Consider the following 26,304-nt stretch of genomic DNA (forward strand, 5'->3'; position numbering starts at 1 on the left):
TTGATAAGCTAAAAGGTGGGGCTGTGGTCTCAATTCTCAATCTGTAGCTTAGAGTAAGTCTTGAATTTGTGATCCTCCTGCCTCAATCTGTAGAGTGCTGGGACTACAGTAATACTACCGGAATGCATTGCCCCAAATTAATCTCTTTTCATTGTCTCTGTAATGTCCTTCATCTAGTTCGGTTGCTAAGGGCTCCCAGGATATACCTCTTAGACACATGACTTCTGTTAACTTGTTAATAGCATCTTGCTGGAGTCCTTTCACAATCCCCACCGTCCCATCACAGTAGCCCTCTCACTGCCTTTATTGCATCTAGGCTTAACCACTCTGGAAAGGGTAGTGAAACAGTAATCTCAGATCCAGCTCGAAAACTGAAGTATTTCGACAAGCCGAACCGAATAGTACTTCAGTTATGATGTTTGGACCTTCTCAAAAAGGTCATTGTGTTATTACCATTAAAAAAAAAAACCACTCTGTCTCTATACTTTTACTCAAGTATTTGTAAAATAGAGCTTCATTATATAAAATGAAGTGTTACAAATGGCTTAAAAAGACATTAAAGGCCTTTAAAAAGTGTTTCTGTAGGTTCTGAATGTGTATGTAACATTTCAGCAGTGTTACTGTCTTGACAGATTACATTCAGGTCTGTATAGACCTAAAGAATTTGTTCATACTACATATGTAATATTTGTTTGTTGTGGTAAATACATATAATTAACTAAAAGCAAGATATAAAGATTAAAAGAATTTCACTGTTTAGAAATAGTCAATTCTATTTTAAATTAAATTTTATTTATTATTTTGGTGGCATATGCTCTTGCCATTGTGTGTTTATAAAAGGACAGTGGAAGTTAGTAGTTCTCTTCTTTACTAAATAGGTCTCAGGAATCAAACTGAGGTTATTTGGTGACAATTTTCTTTACTTGCTTAACAATCTTGTCAGTTTAGTGTCAACCTTTAAAAATGTATTTAATTTTAGACTGTGCTTTGTGTTGTGTTCCTTTAGTCTCAGCATTTGTGAGGCAGAGGCCATCTAGGGCAATACAGTAACACCCTACTTCAAAAGAAAAATAAAGTACAGAAGCATTTTGTATATGCAGGTATGCGCATATCCATGGGAGGATAGAGGAATCAGATAATCTGAGCTGGAATTATAGGTAGTTGTGAGCCATCCAATGTAGCTGTTGGGAGTTAAACTCGGTCTTTGGAAAAACCAATATGTACTCTTAACTGCTGAAGCATCTGTTTAGTCCCAGTTATATTAGCTTTTTATGAAGGCAAATTTTAGACATATTTGTATGGGTGTGTGTGAACTTGTGCATGAGCTTGCGCACATGTGTGTGCATGTGTAAAGGCCAGAGGTCAGTGTTGAGTGTCCCTTTGATTGTTTTCCACCTTACTTTTTTGAGACGGGATCTCTCTCTGTATCTGGCATCCCTTGATCCTGATAGGCTGAATGGTCAGTGAGCTCTGAAGATCTGCTTGTTTCTTTGTCCCCTGTTCCAGCCATGACTCCAGTACCTGCCTTCAATAAGAATGCTGGAGGCTGGAGACTGAAGAGATTACTCAGTTGTTAACAGTATATATTATTTTTACAGAAGACCCAAGTACAGTTTCCTGAACCACATGGGATATAAGTGAAGCTCCAGGGGACTGGACTCTGTGGACACCCATACTCATTGCCAAACCCCCATATATATATAATTAAAAAAAAAAAGGATACTGAGTATGTAAACTGATGTCCTGGTGTTAGTATGGCAGGTACTTCAATGTCTAAGCCATTTCCCCAGCCAGGAAGCATGTTTTTGAGTAAAAGAGCCTATGTAGTTTTATCAGGGTTTAACAATTACAAGCTCACAGCTAATAACTATTTTCCTTATATACTTTTGTCATGTATGAGCTTGAAGCAAATCCATGTCATACTATGAATAAAAGTAGTGGTATATATTAAAGTTGGGAAATACCTCTCCAAAAGCTCATGTGATGAATTCTTGTGTTTGTCAGTGAGAAGGTTGCAGTGTAATTAGCTTATGAAAGAGAGTATTTGATGGTAAGGCTGAGTTGGAGGGGTTGAATTACTGGAGGAAAGCTGCTGTCTTACTTAGGGTTACTAATGCTGTGATGAAACACCATGACCAGAGTAACTTGGGGGAAGAAACAGTTTTTTTGGCTTATGCTTTCAAGTCACTGTTCATCATTGAACGAAGTTAGATCAGGAACTCAAGCAGAGCAGGGACCTGGAGGCAAGAACTAATGGAGAGGCCATGGAGAGCTCTTGACTGGATTGCTCCTCATGACTTTCTCAGACCCCTTATAGAACCTAGAACCACCAGCCCTGGAATGGCCTCACCCACAGGGGACTGGGCCCTCTCCCAGCAATCACTAATTAAGAAAATGCCTTATAGGCTTGCCCATAGCCAGATATTTTGTAGGCATTTTCTGATTTAGACTTCTTCCTCTTAGATGACTTTAGCTTGTGTCAAGTTGACATAAAAGTAGCCAGCACATTGTCTTGAAAGGTGTTCCTGTCCTCAGCCTCTTCCTCATGCTCTCTGTGTTTGCTGTCATGTCCATCCTACCATAGGACCATAAAGAGGGTTAACTATGGACTAGAACCTCAGAAATTGTGAAGCAGAATTTGCTTCTGTAGTAGTTTATATCAGTTTTAAAATTTGTTTTTTCTTAGTCAGGATATCTACATATTAGACCATGATGGCCAAGAATGTATACCCCCTCCTGTTTCAGTCTTTTGAGTGGTAGTATTATAGATATGTGCTACCTTGTCTGGCTTTATCTCAGTTATTGTACCATAGTGATATAAAGCTGAGTAGCATATCTGTTAAAGATAATTTTAGGAAATACTTTCAATAATTCCTTAATGTTTTAAAATATTTTTTTAGAGACTTTCCAGTAGGAATGTTACTGGAGAGGTTGCTTTAAATAGTGAATATGTGTATTTCTTTAGTCAGTAAGAATGAGAAAGGTCAGAGCAAACTATAAGCTGGGTTTTGTTTTTGTTTTTTTTTTGTTTTTTGTTTTTTTGGTTTTTTGTGTGTGTCAAGGGTAGCTGATAGTGCTGTGTTTAGCAAGGGTAGAGCATTGACAGCCTTTATATATTTTAAGGCATCTTCAGTAGTTCTGCCTTTTTAGGGAAGGAGGTAGAGGAGAATGATATAATTAACTCACAGGGGCATGGAATAAGAATAAAATAAGAGGTTACTCCGTTATCTGAAGTCATACTGAAGGCTTGAATATTCAGACTGAAATTTGTAGTGGTATCAGTTTTCAAGGTTCTGATTCTTATAATATTGCACACTAATTGTTAAGGGATAATGTGGGCCTAGTATAGGCTTAGACTTTGACATGATAGGCAATATAGGATGATCAAGGCTAAAAAAGTTAATAAGGGAGTTAAACAGATCATTTATTTGTAGACTTACTAAAAATGATGTGAGAAAGGTATAGATAATAACTGAAGTTAATGTCTGTGTATTTGCATATAGTATATATTCACATTCACATGATAGACACACTGTATAGTTGTAAGAATTGAGACATAAAGGGTTTGATGAATTTACCATTATATATATATATATATAGGTCCTCATTAAACTTAGTTGTGTTAAAGTATAGTTATATACATATGTATTCATTGTACAAGCTCTTATCAGCGAGATCATAGCTGTGTATTTCCTAGTACAGTCATTTTGGACATTTCCTGTTTCCATGAATTTTTATGCTTTCAAAGTTAGTGAGCTTAGTGCTGGGTCCTGCTAGAGAAACAAATAGTTCAGTCTTGATCAGGAGTATGATTGCCTTAGGCAGCTGGCAGACATGGAGCTACAGTGAGTCGAGCTGAAACTATGGTTGACTTGGGAAATTTATACATATACCTTATATAACTTTTCTTCTACACTGAGTTTCAAAACCCATTGGCATTTTGAAAAGCCTTTTATTGGGAGAATATTAACAATGATGTTAACCTTGTCTAAAGATCCCTCTCCTCCCAATTGTAGAGCATATTTAATAGTATATACAGAACTATCATATATATCATTGCAGCTTCATACTGTTGGAGTAGCTTGTCTTTACTTAAGCTACACTGGGCGAATGTTAGTACGTTATATCTTTTAGAACTGTGGGTGGAACCAATAAATTCAGTTTATTACTGGTCTATACAAATTTAAATTACCTAGTAAAATTGAAATAGTTCAATAAAATTGTTTCTAAACTGAGGAGTCATGCCAAGGAGATGACTCAGCAAGTAAAGCCCTTGCCATGGAAATCTGATGACTTGACTTTTATTTCTGGACTTTAGGGTGGAATGAGAGAACTGGCTCCCCAAATTGTCCTTGACCTCCTCACTTGCACATGGCATGCACACAAGTGTGTGAACAGCAGGCATTCTATGTAAAATAAAAGTAATTAAAATCAATAAAATCTCTAAAGTTTATCTAATAATTTCAAGAGTAGTAGGCCTGAGAAGTAACCACGTTGTACTTTTGACATAAGGCTTTGTTGCTAAAGTAAGGTATTACTTGCCTTCTATTGTAAAGAATATTCTGCTTTGTCCATTAAACTTACATGTCCTTCAAAACTCAGCTCAAAATGTCATTTCTTTGGAAAGTGAGACTGTCCTTTTAAAATATCTTATCACCCAGCATTGACATAATTTGCAACCTGAAATTGTTTCATTTATTACTTTTATTGTTTACTCCCATGAATGAGAGGAAATTTGTGAAACCAACACGGTTTTCTAATCTATTTACTATCTTGTTTTAGCACTTATTAAAAAATGCACAAAGGTAACACACATTGCTCAACATTTCTTATGATTTTAAGTAAGTGCTATAGGAATATTATTGCAAAAACATTTGCTGAAGTCTTAACTTTCACCCCTCTATGTGTGACCTTATTTAGAAGTACAATATTTGCTGTTATACGCCAGTTAATTAACATAAGATGGTAGTTCATTAATCCCAAATCTCTATAATTGCTGACCTTTTATGAAGCAGAAACAGTGGTACCATGTTAATACATAGGTACCCTTTTCACAGAAATTTCTGGTGTGTGTGTGTTTATGTTACATGTCCAAGCCTTCAGAGACCAGAAAATGTTGGATTCTTTGCAGCTGGTGTCACAAATGGTTGTGAGCTGCCCAAAATGGGTACTGGTACTTAAAAACCGACGTGTCTGTATAGCTCTGTATTTTTTCTTTTAATATGATAATGGTTGTTTATGCACTTTTGAAGTAATTTCTATATGAAAATTTAGGACTATATGTAATTATTTATTTTGATGAGGGCTATCTTCCATTTTCCTGAGTGTGGCGAATATGCATGTGCATGCATGCTTTTGTTGTTTGTCTTGGTGTAGGTGGCTGTAGATGCCCAGGTTGATGATATCAAGAATTAACTTCCATGGCTCCTTCACTTTATTCATTGAGGCAAGGTCTCTCAGCTCTCCTGGACATGGCCACCCTTTCTAGTCAGCTGGCTCCGGGGATCTTCTGTTTAAAACTTTCAAGACTGGAATTCCAGGCATGCTATCACTTAAACACCAGACATTTATAGAAGGTTCTAGGGATCCAAATTAATATTTGTGCTTGAACACTAAGCTATATCAGTTAACCCTGAGGGCAATTAAAAACAAGTTTTCTCTTTTGTTAGAATCTCTGTAAGAGTAGATATCTGTTTTAGTTCAAGAACATAATGGAATATTTTTATATTTTCCATGTATAAGCATTACATTTGATGGTAGGTTTTCTTAATTAGGCTGTTAAATTGCCAAACAGTTTTGATGTATGAGTAGGTAGATCTGTTAGTAAAATAATTAAAAGGAAATACTATTTCCTAACGCCCACTCCCACCCCCAGTCTTCAGAGATATTTAGTGGTGATTTTGGAATTTTTAAAAACCACAGCAAAATACTTTTATTAAAGTGTAGGGAAACATTCTTGCAATTTTGATGGGCAAACCTGTTGGTTTTTATTTGCAAACATTTTTCATGTATGCAATATAGGGTGTTACAGTGTAAAAGAAGTTAGTATCTTGGGGTTTTATTTTTATTGTTTGACAGGCTGTTGATTTTTTTTCTCATTGATCTTTTATTTAGAACAGTCTACTTAATCTGGTGTGGAGAATTTTCTAACCTTTCCTCTTCCATTTTGATGGATCTCTGTCTCAGCCCTTGTTTATGCCCTGTGAAAACCCTCCTTGATCTTTGTCATTGCTTTAGCTAGTCACAATCACTGAGAAGGAATCTCTCAATAGTCCTTTATTTCATTGAGTACTTTCCTTACACACACATGCAGTATGCTTATGGGGCATTCTGTTTTGATGCATATATTACCAAATCAGGGTAATTAACAGATCCATCGCCTCAAGCATTTATAGTTTTATTATGGTGATAACATTGAAAATTATTCAAGATGTTTTAACATTTTCAGTACATTACCATTAACTAGACTTACCCTACCTTGCATGGTGTATGCATACCACATTTTCTATATTGATACTTCTATTTATAGACAATTAGGTCAACCGAGTTTCGATATCTTTTTGGCGCACTGACTTTTCTTTCTCTTGGATATATACTCAGTGGGATGACTAGACGGTGTAATAGTTTGGTTATTCTGGTGTGTGTGTTACAGTTTTCCATTGCTAGACTAATTTACAGCTGCATCATTTTCTTTCTCCATATCCTTGCCAGCATGAATTCCTTTTATCTTTTTTTGATAGCTAGTATCATTAAAATAAGCTGTGGTAGTTTTGATTCACATTTCTTTCATGAGTAGCACACTTAGTTATTTTAATCAGATGTTTAAGAAATTTTATTTATGATAATTATAACAGTGAATAAGATAGAAAAAAATTACCTGTCCATAGGAAGTTAATTATTTTATTATTAAGAAAAAAAAGACATTTGTGAAAAAGGAAGATGCATTGCATAAATCTTAAGATCTACAAAGATCTTAAAACAACTGCTGTTTTAACTGTCATTTTCTACCTCTAATCAGTTAAAAAAAAATCCCTCCCTCCGTCCCTCTGTCCGTCCGTCCATTCTTCCTTCCCTTTTCTGGTTTTTCAAGACAGTGTTTCTCATGTATCCTTGGCTCTCCTGGAATTTACTCTGTAGACCAGGCTGGTATAGAACTCAGAGATCCACATTTTCTGTATCCATTCCTCTGTTGAGGGGCATCTGGGTTCTTTCCAGCTTCTGGCTATTATAAATAAGGCTGCTATGAACATAGTGGAGCATGTGTCCTTCTTACCGGTTGGGACATCTTCTGGATATATGCCCAGGAGAGGTATTGCCAGATCCTCCGGTAGTACTATGTCCAATTTTCTGAGGAACCGCCAGACTGATTTCCAGAGTGGTTGTACAAGCTTGCAATCCCACCAACAATGGAGGAGTGTTCCTCTTTCTCCACATCCATGCCAGCATCTGCTGTCACCTGAATTTTTGATCTTAGCCATTCTGACTGGTGTGAGGTGGAATCTCAGGGTTATTTTGATTTGCATTTTCCTGATGATTAAGGATGTTGAACATTTTTTCAGGTGCTTCTCTGCCATTCGGTATTCCTCAGGTGAGAATTCTTTGTTCAGTTCTGAGCCCCATTTTTTAATGGGGTTATTTGATTTTCTGGAGTCCACCTTCTTGAGTTCTTTATATATATTGGATATTAGTCCCCTATCTGATTTGGGATAGGTAAAGATCCTTTCCCAATCTGTTGGTGGCCTTTTTGTCTTATTGACGGTGTCTTTTGCTTTGCAGAAGCCTTGGAATTTTATGAGGTCCCATTTATCGATTTTCGATCTTACAGCACAAGCCATTGCTGTTCTATTCAGGAATTTTTCCCCTGTACCCATATCTTCGAGGCTTTTCCCTACTTTCTCCTCATAAGTTTCAGTGTCTCTGGTTTTATGTGGAGTTCCTTAATCCACTTAGATTTGACCTTAGTACAGGGAGATAGAAATGGATCAATCCGCATTTTTCTACATGATAACCGCCAGTTGTGCCAGCACCATTTGTTGAAAATGCTGTCTTTTTTCCACTGGATGGTTTTATCTCCCTTGTCAAAGATCAAGTGACCATAGGTGTGTGGGTTCATCTCTGGGTCTTCAATTTTGTTCCATTGGTCTACTTGTCTGTCACTATACCAATACCATGCAGTTTTTATCACAATTGCTCTGTAGTACAGCTTTAGGTCCGGCATGGTGATTCCACCAGAGGTTGTTTTATCCTTGAGAAGAGTTTTTGCTATCCTAGGGTTTTTGTTATTCCAGATGAATCTGCTGATTGCCTTTTCTAATTCGTTGAAGAATTGAGTTGGAATTTTGATGGGGATTGCATTGAATCTGTAGATTGCTTTTGGCAAGATGGCCATTTTTACAATGTTGATCCTGCCAATCCATGAGCATGGGAGATCTTTCCATCTTCTGAGATCTTCTTTAATTTCTTTCTTCAGAGACTTGAAGTTCTTATCATACAGATCTTTCACTTCCTTAGTTAGAGTCACGCCAAGGTATTTTATATTATTTGTGACTATTGAGAAGGGTGTTTACACAATGGAGTACTACTAAGCTATTAAAAAAAATGAATTTATGAAATTCCTAGGCAAATGGATGCACCTGGAGGGCATCATCCTGAGTGAGGTAACCCAATCACAAAGGAACTCACACAATATGTACTCACTGATAAGTGGATATTAGCCCAGAAACTTAGGATACCCAAGATATAAGATACAATTTGCTAAACGCATGAAATTCAAGAAGAACGAAGACCAAAGTGTGGACACTTTGCCCCTTCTTAGAAATGGGAACAAAACACCCATGGAAGGAGTTACAGAGACAAAATTTGGAGCTGTGAGGAAAGGATGGACCATCTAAAGACTGCCATATCCAGGGATCCATCCCATAATCAGCTTCTAAAACACTGACTCCATTGCATACACTAGCAAGATTTTGCTGAAAGGACCCAGATATAGCTGTCTCTTGTGAGACTATGCCGGGGCCTAGCAAACACAGAAGTGGATGCCCACAGTCAGCTATTGGATGGATCACAGGGCCCCCAATGGAGGAGCTAGAGAAATTACCCAAGGAGCTAAAGGGAACTGCAACCCTATAGGTGGAACAACAATATGCACTAACCAGTACTCCGGAGCTCTTGACTCTAGCTGCATTTGTATCAAAAGATGGCCTAGTCGGCTATCACTGCAAAGAGAGGCCCATTGGACTTGCAAACTTTATATGCCCCAGTACAGGGGAATCCCAGGGCCAAAAAGGGGGAGTGGGTGGGTAGGGGATTGGGAGGGTGGGTATGGGGGACTTTTGGGATAGCATTGAAAATGTAAAGGAGGAAAATACCTAATAAAAAAAAGAACTCAGAGATCCACCTGCCTCTCTCTCCCAGGTGTTGGGACTAATAACATGCACCACCATCACCACCCAACTCCTTTTTTAAAGAAGAAGAAAATTATCCACATTAAATATACTGAAATTTCATTTACTTAATATGAGCTTTCTAACCTCTTTGTATTTATTTATTTTTTTCATTATTTTTTTTAATTAGGTATTTTCTTCATTTACATTTCCAATGCTACCCCAAAAGTCTCCCAACACCCCCCCCTGCGTTCCCCCCCCCTTCTTAGCCCTGGGGTTCCCCCGTACTGAGGCATATAAAGTTTGCACGACCAATGGGCCTCTCTTTCCACTGATGGCCGATTAGGCCATCTTCTGATACATGTGCAGCTAGAGACACGAGCTCCAGGGGTACTGGTTAGTTCATATTGTTGTTCCGACTATAGGGTTGCAGATCCCTTTAGCTCCTTGGGTACTTTCTCTAGCTTCTACATTGGGGGCCCTGTGTTCCATCCAATAGCTGACTGTGAGCATCCACTTCTGTGTTTGCCAGGCCGTGGCATAGTCTCACAAGAGACAGCTATATCTGGGTCCTTTTTGCAAAATCTTGCTAGTGTATGCAATGGTGTCAGCGTTTGGAAGCTGATTATGGGATGGATCCCCGGGTATGGCGGTCTCTAGATGGTCCATCCTTTCATCTCAGCTCCAATCTTTTTGTCTCTGTAACTCCTTCCATGGGTGTTTTTTTCCCAATTCTAATAAGGAGCAAAGTGTCCACACTTTTGTCTTCGTTCTTCTTGAGATTCATGTGTTTTGCAAATTGTATCTTGTATCTTGGGTATCCTAAGTTTCTGGGCTAATATCCACTTATCAGTGAGTACATATCATGTGAGTTCTTTTGTGATTGGGTTACCTCACTCAGGATGATGCCCTCCAGGTCCATCCATTTGCCTAGGAATTTCATAAATTCATTCTTTTTAATAGCTGAATAGTACTCCATTGTGTAAATGTACCACATTTTCTGTATCCATTCCTCTGTTGAGGGGCATCTGGGTTCTTTCCAGCTCTGGCTATTATAAATAAGGCTGCTATGAACATAGTGGAGCATGTGTCCTTCTTACCGGTTGGGACATCTTCTGGATATATGCCCAGGAGAGGTATTGCCAGATCCACCGGTAGTTCTATGTCCAATTTTCTGAGGAACTGCCAGACTGATTTCCAGAGTGGTTGTACAAGCTTGCAATCCCACCAACAATGGAGGAGTGCTCCTCTTTCTCCACATTCTCGCCAGCATCTGCTGTCACCTGAATTTTTGATCTTAGCCATTGTGACTGGTGTGAGGTGCAATCTCAGGGTTGTTTTGATTTGCATTTCCCTGATGATTAAGGATGCTGCCTCTTTGCATTTATTATGCACTGCTTCCTAAGTACATAAAGATTGCTGAGTTTTGTACAGTTTCCTATGTCTTTACATGTTCACTAAAGTGAATTTTTAATTTGGGAGATAAAAACTAAAACTGTTTGGTTTTAAATTGACTGTACCTAATTGCCAAGCCAAAGACATTGCAAGAAAACATCATATCTTGATGATTCAATCAGTCATGGGTCATCCAAAAACAGGACTTAGAAGTCAAAATAAAATAACCGTTTATTTGTGTTTACCCACTGAGCATCCCCACACCCTTTTTAATTCTTTCAGGATCCTCCCTGACTTTGGTCAGTTTGTTTGATCATATCCACATTGTGTCCATTGACCTTTTTAGATGTTTAGATTTCTGTTTTTATTGACAGTGGAATTTTTCTGTCATAAACTCTCCAATTTTCTTCGTTCTCAATGTCTTCTTGGAGATAGTTGGAATGTTTGTCTCCTGTATGCAATGTCTGTGATTCTTTAAGGAATTTTTATTAAGTGAAAATGGGTCCTTCATCCTATTTTAATTATATCTTGTAATGGTTTTTGTTAAAATTGGGCACCTTAAACATTGAATTCTGTAAATTACCATAGCCTCACGGATTTGATGATGGATGTCTACTAAGAGTTATGCACAATATTTTTCTTAAACAAAGATTATCTTTCTTATTGGTGGTCAGATGTTAATCCTGATTAACAAATAAGTAATATGACAGGTTTCACTGAAGACGTGAAATCAAAGTGGAAAATAGGTTCTGTTTATAAGTTGGTTTATTATCCAAAATATTCATTGTTTCAGTATCTTGTTACTTGTGGGTCTGTCTGCTTTTTATCTTGACATTTTACTAACACAAACTTTAGCAGTTATTGAGAGATTCCAGTTTATTCTTTTCTTTGACATCAAGCAGGTACCCAGTTCTGAGCATGCATATGTATGTAGATAATAATTCTAGAATTTTTGTATTCAGTTTTTATTTTTAAGCTTGCCTTTTTGGTTGTCTGCTGGTCATTTCACAGTCTAGGCTTGGACTTTTTTCAGTTGTCCCCTCTGTTTAAGAAATTTATTGGTATGTAAGATAGACATACAAACCAAACATTTGTTGATAAATAACTTATAAAGAAATATATTAATATTTATATATATTTAATTTTAAGAAATATATTAAATTTTAATATATACATTTAAATAGAAAACCAAGTTTACGTACTGTAAAGGGTCTTTATTTTTACATGATATATTAAATCTTAGGTGAAATTCTGATTGAAGGACCAAAGCATGTTTTATGTTTTGAGAGTTAATGGACATTTCATTTTCATAATTATTAATGCTGAGCATTCATCTCACAGGAATACGTAGTACAGAGTAGCAGGATATTGAGGGCCATTTAAATAAGTAGTTGGAAATTATGCTTTAATTTAAAACCAAAATTCTAAGAATGATTTTAAAAATAAAATTCAAAGCAGCAAGTCAAAAAGCAGTTTTTTAAAATTCAGACATCATTCAAGCTGAAGGATACACTGATTTGATACTTAACCTTTGGAATAATAGTAGTAGAAGATTAAATTTCTGTTTTCTTTAACTAAAACATAATTTTTTTTGTAAGAATAGAAAATGCTGTATGTGCAGTTCAAAACAATCTAGTTGATAACAGTTACTGTCTGGAGTCTGAGCCAAGGTGTTTCAGATAGTGTTTCTTGGCATCTCAGCCACAATGGTAGTGCATTAAAAAATGTACATAATATATGTTTACAACCCAGGCTAAATTAAAGTTGTACAGTGTAGTGTGGGTAAGTGCTGTCAGAAACACCTCAGATTTATTGCATATTTGATTTTTGTCTATGATTAAGTTTTGATCTTTGAATATTCTTGCCAATTTTTCATAATCCTACATTTCGTTATGTGACGGGGTTATGAGCCACAGTTTAAGAAACTGGGTCATAGCTGGATGATGGTGGCGCACACCTTTAATCCCAGCACTTGGGAGGCAGAGGCAGGCGGATTTCTGAGTTCGAGGTCAGCCTGGTCTACAAAGTGAGTTCCAGGACAGCCAGGGCTATACAGAGAAACCCTGTATCAAAAAACTTAAAAGAAGAGAAGAGAAGAGAAGAGAAGAGAAGAGAAGAGAAGAGAAGCTGGGTCATAGACTATTTCTAGTTCCATGAAAGTATTTCTGATATATCTAAAATCCTTTCAACAGGTACCAGGTACCATTTTTGAGACCAAGTTTCTTGTGTTTTTTTTCCCCTTATACCTGCATCTACACCAAGAAACGGTTCTGCTATTCCCATTGCCTTTTTATTTGGGAAATCAGGGATGGTAGGCAGGGTAAGCAAAAGGCTGTGGGTTGTTGTTTTGTTGTTTTAAATTCATGAGTTTTTTTCTTTTGTTAGGTACTCTTGTGTTTTTTTTAGATTCAGGATTTCTGTAAGAGCTCTTTTTGGGGGAATGGCGGAGTTGATCAATTTTGCTAACTAACCAAATAATTACTTTTTAGGGAGACCTGATTTTTCCTTCTTCTCCTTCTCCTTCTCCTTCTCCTTCTCCTTCTCCTTCTCCTTCTCCTTCTCCTTCTCCTTCTCCTTCTCCTTCTCCTCCTTCTCCTTCTCTTTCTCCTTCTCCTTTCTATTTTCTATTTTTCTCTCTTTCTCTCTTTCTCTCTCTCTTTCTTTCTTTCTTTCTTTCTTTCTTTCTTTCTTTCTTTCTTTCTTTCTTTCTTTCTCTCCCTCTTCCTCTTCCTCTTTCTTCTTTCTTCTTTCTTCTTTCTTCTCTCTCTCTCTTTCCCTTTCCCTTAACCTTTCCCTTCCCCCTTCTCTCTTTCTCTCTTTCTCTTTCCCTTTCCCTCCGCCCCTCCACTATTCTGCTATTTTCTGTGTTGTTACTTTCCTATTTTTTTATGATTTAGTATATAAATCAGAGTTGACTTATTTTCTGTCAGCATTTGAAAATTGTCTTCATGTGTATATAGTTTCCATCAAGAAATCTGTTGTAATTTTTATTTTCCTTTTGATGTGTCATGCACATTAAGATCTCTCTATCTGTAGTTAGCTTTTTAAGCAAATTTTATACTTTGGAATATTCTGCTTGGAAATTTTCTGGTTTTTACATTTTTAAAAAAAGCTTTCAGAAGGGTAGTGGTGGCACACACCTTTAATCCTAGCACTTGAGAGGCAGAGGGGCAGAGGGGCAGAGGGGCAGAGGGGCAGAGGGGCAGAGGGGCAGAGGGGCAGAGGGGCAGAGGCAGAGGCATCTCTGTTAGTTCAAGGCCAGCCTGGTCTATAGTACATGTTCCAGGTTTCTCAAAAACCAGAAAAAGGAAAAAAAAAAAAAACTATTCTTATCGTTTAGGACTGGGGACTTCACTCAGTTTTAGGTGTATTTTGTTTGCTTTTGTATCGTGGTTTCCTGCATCCATGCTATCCTGTTTTTAGGCCTGCGTATTTTGTTCTTTTTTTAAAAATCAGACCTGTTTTCAGAGCAGTTTTAGATTTACAGTGAATTTGTGGAGAAAATACAGGAATCTAATGTTTGGTACCTCATGCCTACATTTGTTACCTCAGAGTTGTATACTTATTACAAGTGTTGACCCTGTTGTATTGATACTTGCCATGTTGATGATATATATCATACAGATTTTGACAAATGCACAATGATATTTACCTCCTGTTTAGAAGTGTTTCACTGTGCAAACAGCCCTCTTTACTTGGTGATTCCACCTACACCCTAACTTCCAACAATCACTGACGGCCAAAGTTTTACCTTCTTAAGAATGTTAGGTAATCAGAGTTAGGCAATATGCAGTCTTTTCAGATGGCTCCTTTTATTTAAAGGTTCTTCATTTTTAATTCTATGTCTTGTTGGAGCAATTGTTTTCTACATCAAATAATACTTGGATACCAAAGCTTTTTACCTACTCAACCTTCTAAAGGAGTTCTTGGTTGCTCCCAGCTTTGATCAGTTATGAGTAAACTTATATAATAAATATCTTTGTCTAAGCTTCTTTGTAAATGTAGGATTTTAATTAGTTTGGATAAATATCAAATAGTGTGGTCATAAGTGTGATGGATTGATATTTCATGATATTTATTTTATTTAAAAATATATTTTTTTAATTAACAGGTGTGACTTTGAGGTTGAATAACCAGTTTGAATTATACAGAACTTTCTGTACTGTGGAATAGCTTCTCCAGCAATGATTACTTCAGAGTTACCAGTGTTACAGTAAGTATTACACTTTTATTTATCTTCTAGAGAAATGAGTCAGTATTACAGGGTCTGAGAAATATATCAAATATGTTCTGTTATTGAGACAGTATATTTGAAATCTAAATATTAGGGCATGGGATTACTCTGCCGTTGCTATTGGAATGTCAGCATGTTTTCTGATGCTAAAGTCAGGTATTAATGTTTTTGTATCAGGGGTCAGCCAGTTATTATACTGATTTGTTATAAATTGAATTACAGCTATATTTATTTCCTGTATACTGATTCCAGTTTCTTTGTTCTTTGCTATGCTAGTAACTGTATTGTTTGGAAAGTCAAGATATTCAGTCTTGCTATTGAAAATAACACATTTATTAAACTTTGTCTTATATTGTTCTTTTAAAAATACATTTACTGTTTTCATTTCTCCCACTAAGATTCCTTCTGTTATTGAGGCATTCTGGTTTTTAGAAAAATCTCAGGCAAAACCAGTTGGGGTGTGTGTGTGTGTGTGTGTGTGTGTGTGTGAGAGAGAGAGAGAGAGAGAGAGAGAGAGAGATAATTAGATTTGTTGGATAGACTTTGAGTTGGATATTATTTTAGAATTTTTAGAAAATGTCACAGTCATATAACGGCAGATATTATTTCTTTTATAATTTACATCAATCTGTAAATTGAGGATCCATGTATTTTGGTCTCATGTGATAATGCTAATTGACCTACGATAAAAGGATAATCATCTAAGTAGTTCTTGCTTTGATTATATTTCAGTTGCAAATGTCTCTCCAGGAGATGACCTTCTGGTTTCTCTCTTAGCAGCTTTAAGACACAAAGCTTTTCTTGTGCCTTTACCTGTTTGATAGTTCAATAATACTTTGTATTTATAAGGATTTTGAAATGTAGACAATAAGGTTTAAGTATTGTCGATGTACTTGCTCCATCCCTCTTTACCCCTTATTTTAGGCATAATATAGAGTGCGGAGATCCCTGTGTAGTATTTTCTTTGTAACTCTGTTCTTAGGAACTCTTACTTTCTCATCCAACAGTCTGTTTATGCTTTATTTTAGATATATGTCTGGCAGAACTCCTCTGATTCTTTATAATTAGGATAGGTGTTTCTCTGTATTCTTAAATTTCCAATTTTTTTCCTAGCAACATATTTCACATAATTTCCTAACCACTTCCGAAAGTAATAAGCTTTTCTGTCATATAGTTGTATGCCCCACTTGTAGCATACTTACTAGATAATTAGACAGGTCCCCCACATAATTACTCATAAAATTTGAAGCAGACTTATTTGAGTGATATTTGTACTTAAAAAAAGAATGTAGTGTTAATATTTAGTATTAAGTATTGTGGTTTGTCATTAAAAAATCACAAAGTTGTAAATCTATAACTGCATAGTGGTAATCTGAGAGCTGGATGAATGCGCTTTGGTTGAATAAGGCAGCTGGAGAGGGTATTCTTGGATAAGATTTAATAAGCCTTTTAAAGAGTACTCACTTGTCTAAGTTTCGTGTTTGTGTTATTATCTTATGTAATCTACTCATCTATCTATGTACGATGTTGTACTAACTTTCTGTCATTGTGACAAAAATGTCTGAACCAGTCTACTTGGAAGTAGGATTTTTTCCCCTCCCATTTCCAGTTTCAGAGATTTATCTTAGGATCAGTTGATCTTGTTCCCTGTGTGATCTTTTGGCCTGTGGTAAGGTCATTTATCATAGTAGGGGATATCGGGTAAAGCAACCTGTCTACTCCATATGGCTGGGAAACAGAGAGCAAGGGAAAGTTGTAGCTCCAGCATCCCCTTCATTGATATGCATCTACTAGGTCTCATTTCTTATAGGACCCACCATCTTTACTAGTGCCATAGGCTAGTGACCACACCTTTAAGATACAGGACTTTAGGAAATGCTCAAATCATAAAATTCTTCCTCTGGTTCCTCATGCTCATTTCATAATGCGAAATGCATATTTCTTTTTGTTTCAATAACCCATAGAGTCTTTTCTGTTTCAGCGTCAATCTTGTTCAGATTAAAAATCTCTTATGTGATAACAAAACAAAACCAGTTATAAGTCCAAACACTCATTTACCCACTTCCAAGATACTGTGTCACAAGAAAAATTCCTATTCCCAATAGGGTAAATAGGAAAACAAAATGTAGAAATTAAACCAAAGTAGGACTAAAACCCAGCAGCAAAACATTAAATCCTATAGCTCTATGTTTGTAATTCTGAGCACATGGTAGTGTTATGAACACCAGAGCTTCGTCAGTTGCTGCTTTTATGGCCACACTTGTGTACTGATTTTGCTGGACCTGGAGCTTCCTCTATGTTCTTGGCATCTCTGACTATGTTGTCTCCATTATAGCTTCAGCTTCACCTGCACAGCTTCCCTCAGCTCCTTGTCAGTGGTTGCTGACAAGGATGTGTCTCCCCTTTCCTTTGAAATCCCCTGGAAGCCCTCATGATTCTTACATCCATGAAAATACCTCACATTTGCTCTTTACCTCATATTTGCATACCAGCAAACCCAACATTATGTAAATGATGTAGGATCGGCCACCACTGCAACTTCACTCAGATTCCCAAGTGGCCCTGTAGGCTGTTTGAACATGGAGTTTTTGAGCAGCCAACTGGAGTTTCTTCAGAGAAATATGTCTCTAGGTTCTCTTGTCAATCCTGTGTAGGTATAATGGGTGAGGAGGTTGATTCCTGACAGCCAGTAACTCATCGCTTGCTGTTACATTGCAGTGCACGTACTTTTTTTTAATGGTGGTACTAAGCACCCCCAGCCACACTCATATTTTTCATGGAACCTCCACATTGTCCATATCTTTTCTGCTCTGTAATGTTTGACTCTCAATTATTATTGTATGTTTGGCCAAAAAAGCTAACAGTATCCATACTGCTTCCTTAGTGCTGTGCTATCTTTATTTCCTCTGCCAGAAGCCTTTTTTTAGATTCAAACTTAAATTTTTTAGTTTTTCAGTAATAGTGATTTAAAAAAATCAGAGGATAGGAAAGACACAAAGACCATTTTTCAGATTAACCATACTATTATAGTCTTGGCTTACATAGTATAATTACTGATGGATTTTTCTGTAATTGGTCTTTTTTATTATTAAGCAGTGTCAAAATATTATGTTACTATATATTTATATTGTGAGTATCCTAGCTCTCAACAAATACTGTATCCCTATAGACTCATGCCTTTCTGTCATTGGGTTTGTAGGTATTAATGAACCATAATGCCATAAATATATAGTTACTGGCATTATGCAGGAAACGGTTGTATTATGAAAATTTTAACACATTTAATACTTTGACAGGTGAGGCAGTACTGGGAATTGAACTTGGGCCTCACACATGCTAGACAAGCACTCTGCTACTTCACACCATTCCCAGCCGTAACTTCTTTATTATTAATTTTTTGAGAGTTATATGAAGTTAGGCTTGTGAATAGAGATAAATAATAATCATAAAGACCTCCAAGTCACTTAAGAAATGTCTTCCACTTCTCCCCTACCAGCAGGAAACAACTGAGGTTTCAGGGGTTGGTAAAGAGAACATAATAAGATATGTATAATTAATAAATAACTGTGAATACAGTGTAGTAATTACAGGAGTAGAATGGTTAGCACTAGAAAGATGTGTTAGGAAGAATTTGTAGTATATAAGCCTAAGTTGCTAAATCGACTGGTGAAGATGACAATTTTATAAGATATAACATGATATTATATAATTATAGCTGATGTCCTATAATTTTGCAAATGTGAATGTGCTCCATTTATAGAGATTGAAAAGAAACTGTTCAAAATTTGAATTTGTGTATCACTGTCCCAGTATTTCTGCTGTATCCATCTTAAATAGAACTTGGGATATGTAGTGTGACTAAATTATCTATGTGGATAGTTGATTCAGATACTTTTATAATAGTGCAATACTGCAGTTATCCTGGGTGGTCATTGATAAAAGAATATTCAAATAAATTCTGCATGCCTTATATTAACTTTATGGAGCCCCATGTGTTTATTGTATTAGTAGTTTGGAAAATATTCAGCTACTTAAGACTTAAATTGAAACATAGATATGCATATATCTATTTATCTATCTATCTATCTATCTATCTATCCACACACACACACATATATGTGTATATATACATACACATTGAAATATATTTATTGTGTATACACACATAGAAAATATTTTAATAGGTATTTAATTTTAACATTGTTTCTATAAATATGTATTATGAGTGTTTTACCTTTATGCGTATATATGTAGCACATGCATGCTTGGTGCTTGTGGGAGCCAGAAGGTAAATCCCTTGAAACTGGCTTTACAGAGAGTTGTTAGCTACCCTGTAGGTGCTGGGAACTGAACTTGGGTCCTGTGCAAGAACCAAGGACTCATAACCACTCACTCCTGCCTCCCCACTGTAGAAGGATATTAATCCGACTGTTAGTAGTATGGTCCAGAGTGAGACAGAGGGCTGAGGTGAGGAAAGTACGGCTTTTTCTTGTGTTCTTAAGACTTCCCCACTCTTGTTATTAAGGACTTACTCTGCATGCTAATAAGTAAGCATATATACAAAAAAGTGTACAAGCTGTCAACAGTATTTTGATTTTTAAAACTGGCTGCAGTTGACTTTAATCAGTACTTCCCTGCTGATTTCTTTTGTTATGAAAGTGTATTATTCCAGCACAGGTGAATCTCACTAATGGCTGGCTTACTGTACGATGAAGCTGGCTTTCTCCTGTGGCTGTGGTGCAGCATCTCTAATGTCAGAAGCTTTGAGCTAGTTTGTCCACTTAACATCAATACAAAACATTTGCATGTCAGTATCCTCCCATAGAAATCCAAGAACTCAAGTTTTGTTTGAAATTTAACTGCCTCTATCATGTATTAGATCTGTGACTGTGGATCAGTTTATTAGATGATCTCATTTATAAAACTCAGATAGTAAAAAGTTTTTTATTTTTTATGCATATGTTTTCCTAAAACATCCTTAGAGCAGTTTATGCTAACCCACATGAGAATTTGTTTGTACTGTAATGAAGAATAAGAGCAAATGAAGAATTGGAATAAATAAGAATGACTAAACTAGATCAAGGATGGATAGAGAACTGCTAATAGTTCAGATTTTTTTGAAGGTTACCCCTCTCCCACAAAATCCAAAAGGAAACAATAAGATTACTAGTAGAGAGGTGTCATAAGGCTCTAACTTTCCCAACAGTTATCGGTAGCTAAAGGCTAGGAGAGAGAGTTCATGAGACCCTGTCTCTTCCTGTAGGATTTATAGGCAGTTAATGTTTGCTGGGGTGGTAGTGGCTCACAAGGCCACTCACCTCTTTAAGGGTGTATATATATAGTTAACGTTTGCTGGGGAGATTTTCATTTTGTCCTACATGGTGTAAGTGCCTCTATAGACTGTTTATACTGCTCTATGTAATTCTGATAAAATTCACTGTTTTACCTGGAAAAAAAAGTAAAATTGTTTTTTGAACATAGCTATTATAGATGGATATAGATGGAAAATAGCTGGATATAGATCCAGAAGCAAGTCAAGTCTAAATGGATTTAATTCTAGTTTTGAATTTGAAGCACATTGAGACATTTGTGAGGTGGACTTACTAGTGGGTGTGCAGCCTTTCTTTTATTTCAATTTTCTAAAGAATTTAGTGCTGTTGATTAGTCAGAATCAGAGATGGACTATTTATGAATTTTGTAAGCCAATTTAGTACAATATAGCGATTATAAAAAGTTTAATTGTATGAAGTTAAAATGAAGTAAATCAGTGTCTGGGTTAATGGCTTAGAGGTTAAATACAAGTGTTCACAGGCAAGAGTACTGTGGAATGAATACATGCTTGCACACCACACATGTACATATTGTGAAATTAAGAAAAAAAGAAATCACGCTAATATAAAATATCCAAAATTTACCATTTCACAATTACAAAGTTATTTATTGTTATCTTGAGTTTATTTTTTACCTCAGACATGTGGTATAAGTTGATTTTCTTTTTTGCTTTATTTCGAATTAAATTTTAATCATATGCTGTTTATCACTTTCTAGTGTTGGCATGTTGATAGTTTGAAATTGGTTACTGAGAGAATATTTATACCAAAAAACCCCCCAGCAAATTCTACATGTAATGATTTCATTTGTTAGTTGTGCATGTAACAAAATGATAAGTTGTTACTGATGTGGAAGGAAAGGTAAAGGTGCATCAGAGAGTCAGCTGGGATAACTCTCAAGTTGGAAATAATGTTTCCGTACTGAGAGCTGTTCTGTGACTCAGCACAGAAGTCACTCTATTGACTGCCAAGTTGTTCTAACAGGTGTCTCTTTCATTGCACTTATCCTAGTCATTCCAAAGAGCACCAATAAGAGTTTGTCAAAAATAGTCATAAGCCGGGCGCGGTGGCACACGCCTTTAATCCCAGCACTCGGGAGGCAGAGGCAGGTGGATTTCTGAGTTCGAGGCCAGCCTGGTGTACAAAGTGAGTTCCAGAACAGCCAGGGCTATACAGAGAAACCCTGTCTCGAAAAACCAAAAAAAAAAAAAAAAAAAAAAAAAAAATAGTCATAAGAAAGGCATCCAGTTGGCTGAGTGGAATTTACAGTCAAGATGATTTTAGTTTTTATTATTGAACATCATTTGTGTACTATTGATCTTTCAGATGCTGCTCTTTTAAAGAAGCACATGTTAAACATTTGCTAGCATACACTGATAGACTGATACGAGTTCATAAATTTCCCTTCAAGCCATTTTTCTTTCTTACAGAATTAGTTTTTCAAGTCATACTTTATATTTTATAGAGTTAGTAGGTGTCATTTCCACATTAAATTTATTCCTTTTTATTTAGGGGATAAATTTTATTAGTGATATGTGACATTGGATAGGGAGTGTATGCATTTTAGTTTATTGAATTTCTGAAAATAGAAATGTTAAAAGTGCTGCTTGTTAGTGTTTTAAGTAAGGGAAGTAGTAGAACAGGTCTGCATTATATTTATTTGTTAATTTGTTCACTACAATAATCTGGCATTTTCTAGGGATTCAACTAATGAAACTACTGCCCACTCTGATGCTGGCAGCGAACTTGAAGAAACAGAGGTCAAAGGAAAAAGAAAAAGGGGTCGTCCTGGCCGGCCTCCAGTATGTATTATATTTTGTCTTTATGCTTCAATGCTTTCCCATAAACAAGCTTGAAATGCGTTGTTTGTCAGTTCTAGTATTAATGCTGTTAATATTTTATGCTTTTTATTTCTGTAACAGAAGAGATTCTTGGGAACTTTGTTTTGGCTTAGCAGTTTTAGAGAAGGAAATTTGTAGCATTGTACACTGTCTGTACTTGAAAGCACAGAGGGAATGTTGAATGAATTGCAGTTAAGGCATATTGCTCTTTGCCCTCAACATTTTTTTTCCTTCTGGTAGCTCCTTAATGTGCATTTTGATAGTAGTATTTTAAAGATCGAGGCAAGTTTTAATAAATAGGCTTAATGATTCATGAGTTGAAAATTTAGAAGAGTGCAAGGTGTCACTACTTTGGGAGGCATCTTTACAGAGTCTTGTGCTTCAGTTAGCATTCAAGTATAATAAACTTTGAGAGAGAGTACAAATATATTAACATGTTAATATTACATTTTTATTCATCTGTGATCTGATTTGCTATTGTAGCAAAAATTTTTTTTTGAAAGTTCTTACAGAAAATCTTAGCTTTCTTTATAGAAGATATAGTAGCATAAACCTTCCTGTATTTTCATTTTGAGCTTCAAAAGATATATCAGTATGGCTGGTTTTGATTCATCTCTCCACCTTTTTTTTCTTCCTATGCCATTTTAAAAGATAAATGTAGACATTTCTTCTGTAACTGTTTGAGTTTATGTGTTTTTGAATTTGAATAAGCTATCGTCTGTTCAGCTCACAATCAGCATTGGAAGCATTTTTTGTCATCAAAAGGTGTGAGTGTTTCTCTCCACCAAAACCAAGCTGTCAGTTTCTAGCATTAATTACCAGCTAGGAGTTCTGCACACTGCTTCACTTTTGTCATAGCATCTGATGTCAGTGTTGAGGTTTCAGTCTCCAATATTTTTACCATCCCCCTCCCTAATTTCATTTGCAAGTCCTCTCTGTTTTCCCTGTGCCTTTAATCAACTGTCTATATAAGATTCTTCCAATCTGCCCCTTGGATTTGATAGATTTATTTGACCAGCTCAAAGAATTTAGGGAGACTCCTTTCACATAATTTAGGGATACTGTTTTAATGGTTTGTTATAATTATCACAACTGAATGCATACATAGGGCAAGGTATGGGAGAAGGGTTAAAGACCTTCTGTGCCAATTAATTTGTTTCATTTTCAGGAACTTAATCATAGTTAGCTATCTACAATCTGAGTCCTTCTTTTGGCATGTTTTGGAAACATTAGATATATGGTGCTTTTAGATTGGTGGGGGAAGCTCATTAAGACTTGTTTGTGTTAGCATTCTTCTTGTTCTCACTTTTATGTCACTCTGCTCTGCAGACTGGACAGACCCTTCTTTGTTAAGAGGAGGATCTTAGGAGTTTCTTTTAGACAACACATGGTAATAGAAGTTTTAATTTATCTTTGTTTACTAGGTCCAAGACAGGAAGGTGAGGAAAATTAGGGTTTTATGACCAAACTTAGCAACTAGCTTATTAGCTTGGAATAAACGAAAACAAAAGTATAAAGTATCACAATTGTAAAAACAAAGAAGTAAGGGACATCCTTTAGTCACTATCATCATACTCTTAAAGCAGATAAAATCTACCTCGTATAATTTAAGGTTATAATAGTATTTGTCTTAGTGGTCTGTTGCTAAGAAGAGAGACCAAGGCGACTCTTACATAAGAAAGCAGTTAACTGAGGCTGGCTTACAGTTTCAGAGGCTCAGTCCCTTATCTTCATGGTAGGGAGCATGGTAGCACATACGAGACATGGTGCTGGAGAAGTAGCTATGAGTTCTACATTTAGATCTTCAGGCAGCAGGAGAAGAGAGAGACACTGGGAATGGCCTGGACCTTCTCAAGCCCTTCACCAGTGATATAATTTTTCCAACAGGACACCACCTTCTAATCCCTCTCTGGTGTCACTCCATGATAGCTCAGTATTCAAATATATGAGCCTGTGAAGGCTGTTCTTATTCAAACAGCTACAATGTTTGACCACTTATTGTGTACATAGGAGGATTGGTAGATTAAAACAAAGATTAATTTATTTTATGTGTATGGGTACATACTGTAGCTGTCCTCAGACACAGTAGACAGGGGGCATTGTAGCCTATTATGGAGGGTTGTGAGCACCATGTGGTTGTTGGGAATTGAACTCAGGAACTCTGGAAGAGCAGTTAGTGCTCTTAACTGCTGAGCCTGGCCTGATGGATAGATCTTTTGTAGTGAGTTATTCAATATGATCTTTCAAAATGTGGTTGTTATTTCCCTTTTCCTAGAATTTCTGTTTTAGGGTCACCCTTCAAACCAAACACGGGAGAAGTCAGCTTCCATCTGACTGCACTTGCTACTTGTATACTTTTTTTCCTGTATGACCTTTATTTAAAGGGCAAAAACTGGAGAAAGACATGTTTTGTAGTCTTTAAAATACTTATTTGAAGAAGTGTTTGTTCATATAGCTTTCCTTACACAAACATTTAGGGAAGAGTGAAGAAACTTGTAATTAGTGGGAGATCTTTTTAGTTGCTCGTGCGACCATGTGGTTGTGCTGAGAGTATAGGCAGGTTACGTCGATTTTCTGGGACTCTTGGAAATTTGTTTTCCAATTTAAAGATTTCAGATTAAAGACTGCTTATATCATTTCCCTTCATCACCTCTTGAGCAGGTTGTGGTAGTATTTTAATTTTGATATGTATACAGCTAAGCCTCAGCGAGCTGTTCTTGGTTTAAAGTTTTGTATATCTAAATGATTACCTGTTTTTGTTGCACCAAATACGACTAGAGTTTTGGTGGAAATCTGTGGTCATCAGAATGATCATATTTGAGTCATGTCAAAGAAAACCTATTTTCAAGAATGATAAGACATTTCCTATACAGCATCTCTGTTTTGAGTGGTCTCAAATTTTGGTTGGTATACAATTTTAACTATTTTACTCATTACATTTTCCATTATTTCTGTTATTATTTTTGGTAGTTTACATTTTTTTAGGGTGTGTGCACGCATTTATGTATATGTACAAACATGCCTATGGAGGTCAGAGGTCAGTTTGCAGGAGTCTGTTCTCTCCCTCTACTGTGTGGGTTCCAAGAAAGATATTCAGAGGTTAGGCTTAACAGCAAGTACCTTTACCTACTGAGACTTCTTGCCAGTCCTTCTAATTTCTTTTTGAAAATGTTAGTTAGCATATAATAATCTTGTATACTTATGTGATACTTTTCTTTTTGTATGTGAGTGTGATTTGTGTACATATGTGAACAAATACGTTTATTTGTATGTTGGTGCTTGTTTCTGCTTGTGTTTTTGTGTGGTACATCTGTGCCCAAAATTCATATGTGAGTCTTCTTTATTGCTTTCCACCATATTCATTGAGGTAGGGTTTTTCAGTTGAATCTATAGCTTGTATATATATATCCTAGACTAACTAGTTAGCTTGTTCCCTCAGGTTTCTTGAAGATTTTTACTGAGCCCTAAAGTATGTTTTTGATACATACATACAATATAAAGTGGCTAATTCAGACTATTAATGTATTTATCATGTTAGACATAACAATTTATGGTAAACATGTTCAAAAGTGTATTCTAATTATTTTAAATTATAAATTTATTGTTAATGATAGTCATCTTACTACTATGTTATAGAATACTAGACTTGAATCCTTCTAATTGTAATTTAATCAAATTTTGTATTATTCCTCCACATGTCCTTCCCAGCCCATGTTAACCATTGTTCCTCTCTCATTCTGAGGTTTTGTTTAAACTTCTGTGGATATTTAGTAGGTGTTATTTTGTGCTTGATTTTCTTTCACTTGATAGAGTAGTCTTCTAGGTTGGTTCTTATTATCAAAAATCCCTTAACCAAAAAAAAAAAAAAAAAAAAGCTGGGCGTGGTGGTGCATGCCTTTAATCCCAGCACTTGGGAGGCAGAGGCAGGTGGATTCTGAGTTCGAGGCCAGCCTGGTCTACAAAGTGAGTTCCAGGACAGCCAAGGCTACAGAGAAACCCTGTCTCCACCTCCACCCCCCCAAAAATCAAAATCCCAGGCTTCTGTCCTTCTTTATGTATTCACACCATATTTCCTTGTTAGTAGACTGCTAAGTTGATTGTGTATATTGGCCTATTACAGG

The 26,304-nt window shown here is 36.3% G+C and overlaps 1 protein-coding gene across 5 annotated transcripts in view; it reads left to right on the forward strand.

The window, feature by feature from the left end:
* Positions 1–26,304, forward strand: part of Stag1 (STAG1 cohesin complex component) — a 321,639-nt gene that overhangs the window by 51,519 nt on the left and 243,816 nt on the right. For all 5 annotated transcript variants that reach the window (XM_021171587.2, XM_021171588.3, XM_085827945.1 and 2 more), the window contains 2 exons: positions 14,890–14,991; positions 22,042–22,144. In XM_021171587.2, the coding sequence (XP_021027246.1) occupies positions 14,963–14,991; positions 22,042–22,144 (132 nt within the window). In that variant the 5' untranslated portion in view covers positions 14,890–14,962. The remainder of the gene's footprint in view (positions 1–14,889; positions 14,992–22,041; positions 22,145–26,304) is intronic.

This window comes from Mus caroli, unplaced genomic scaffold, assembly GCF_978045245.1.
Source record: "Mus caroli unplaced genomic scaffold, Mus_caroli_1 scaffold_11, whole genome shotgun sequence".
Classification (NCBI taxonomy): Eukaryota; Metazoa; Chordata; class Mammalia; order Rodentia; family Muridae; genus Mus; species Mus caroli.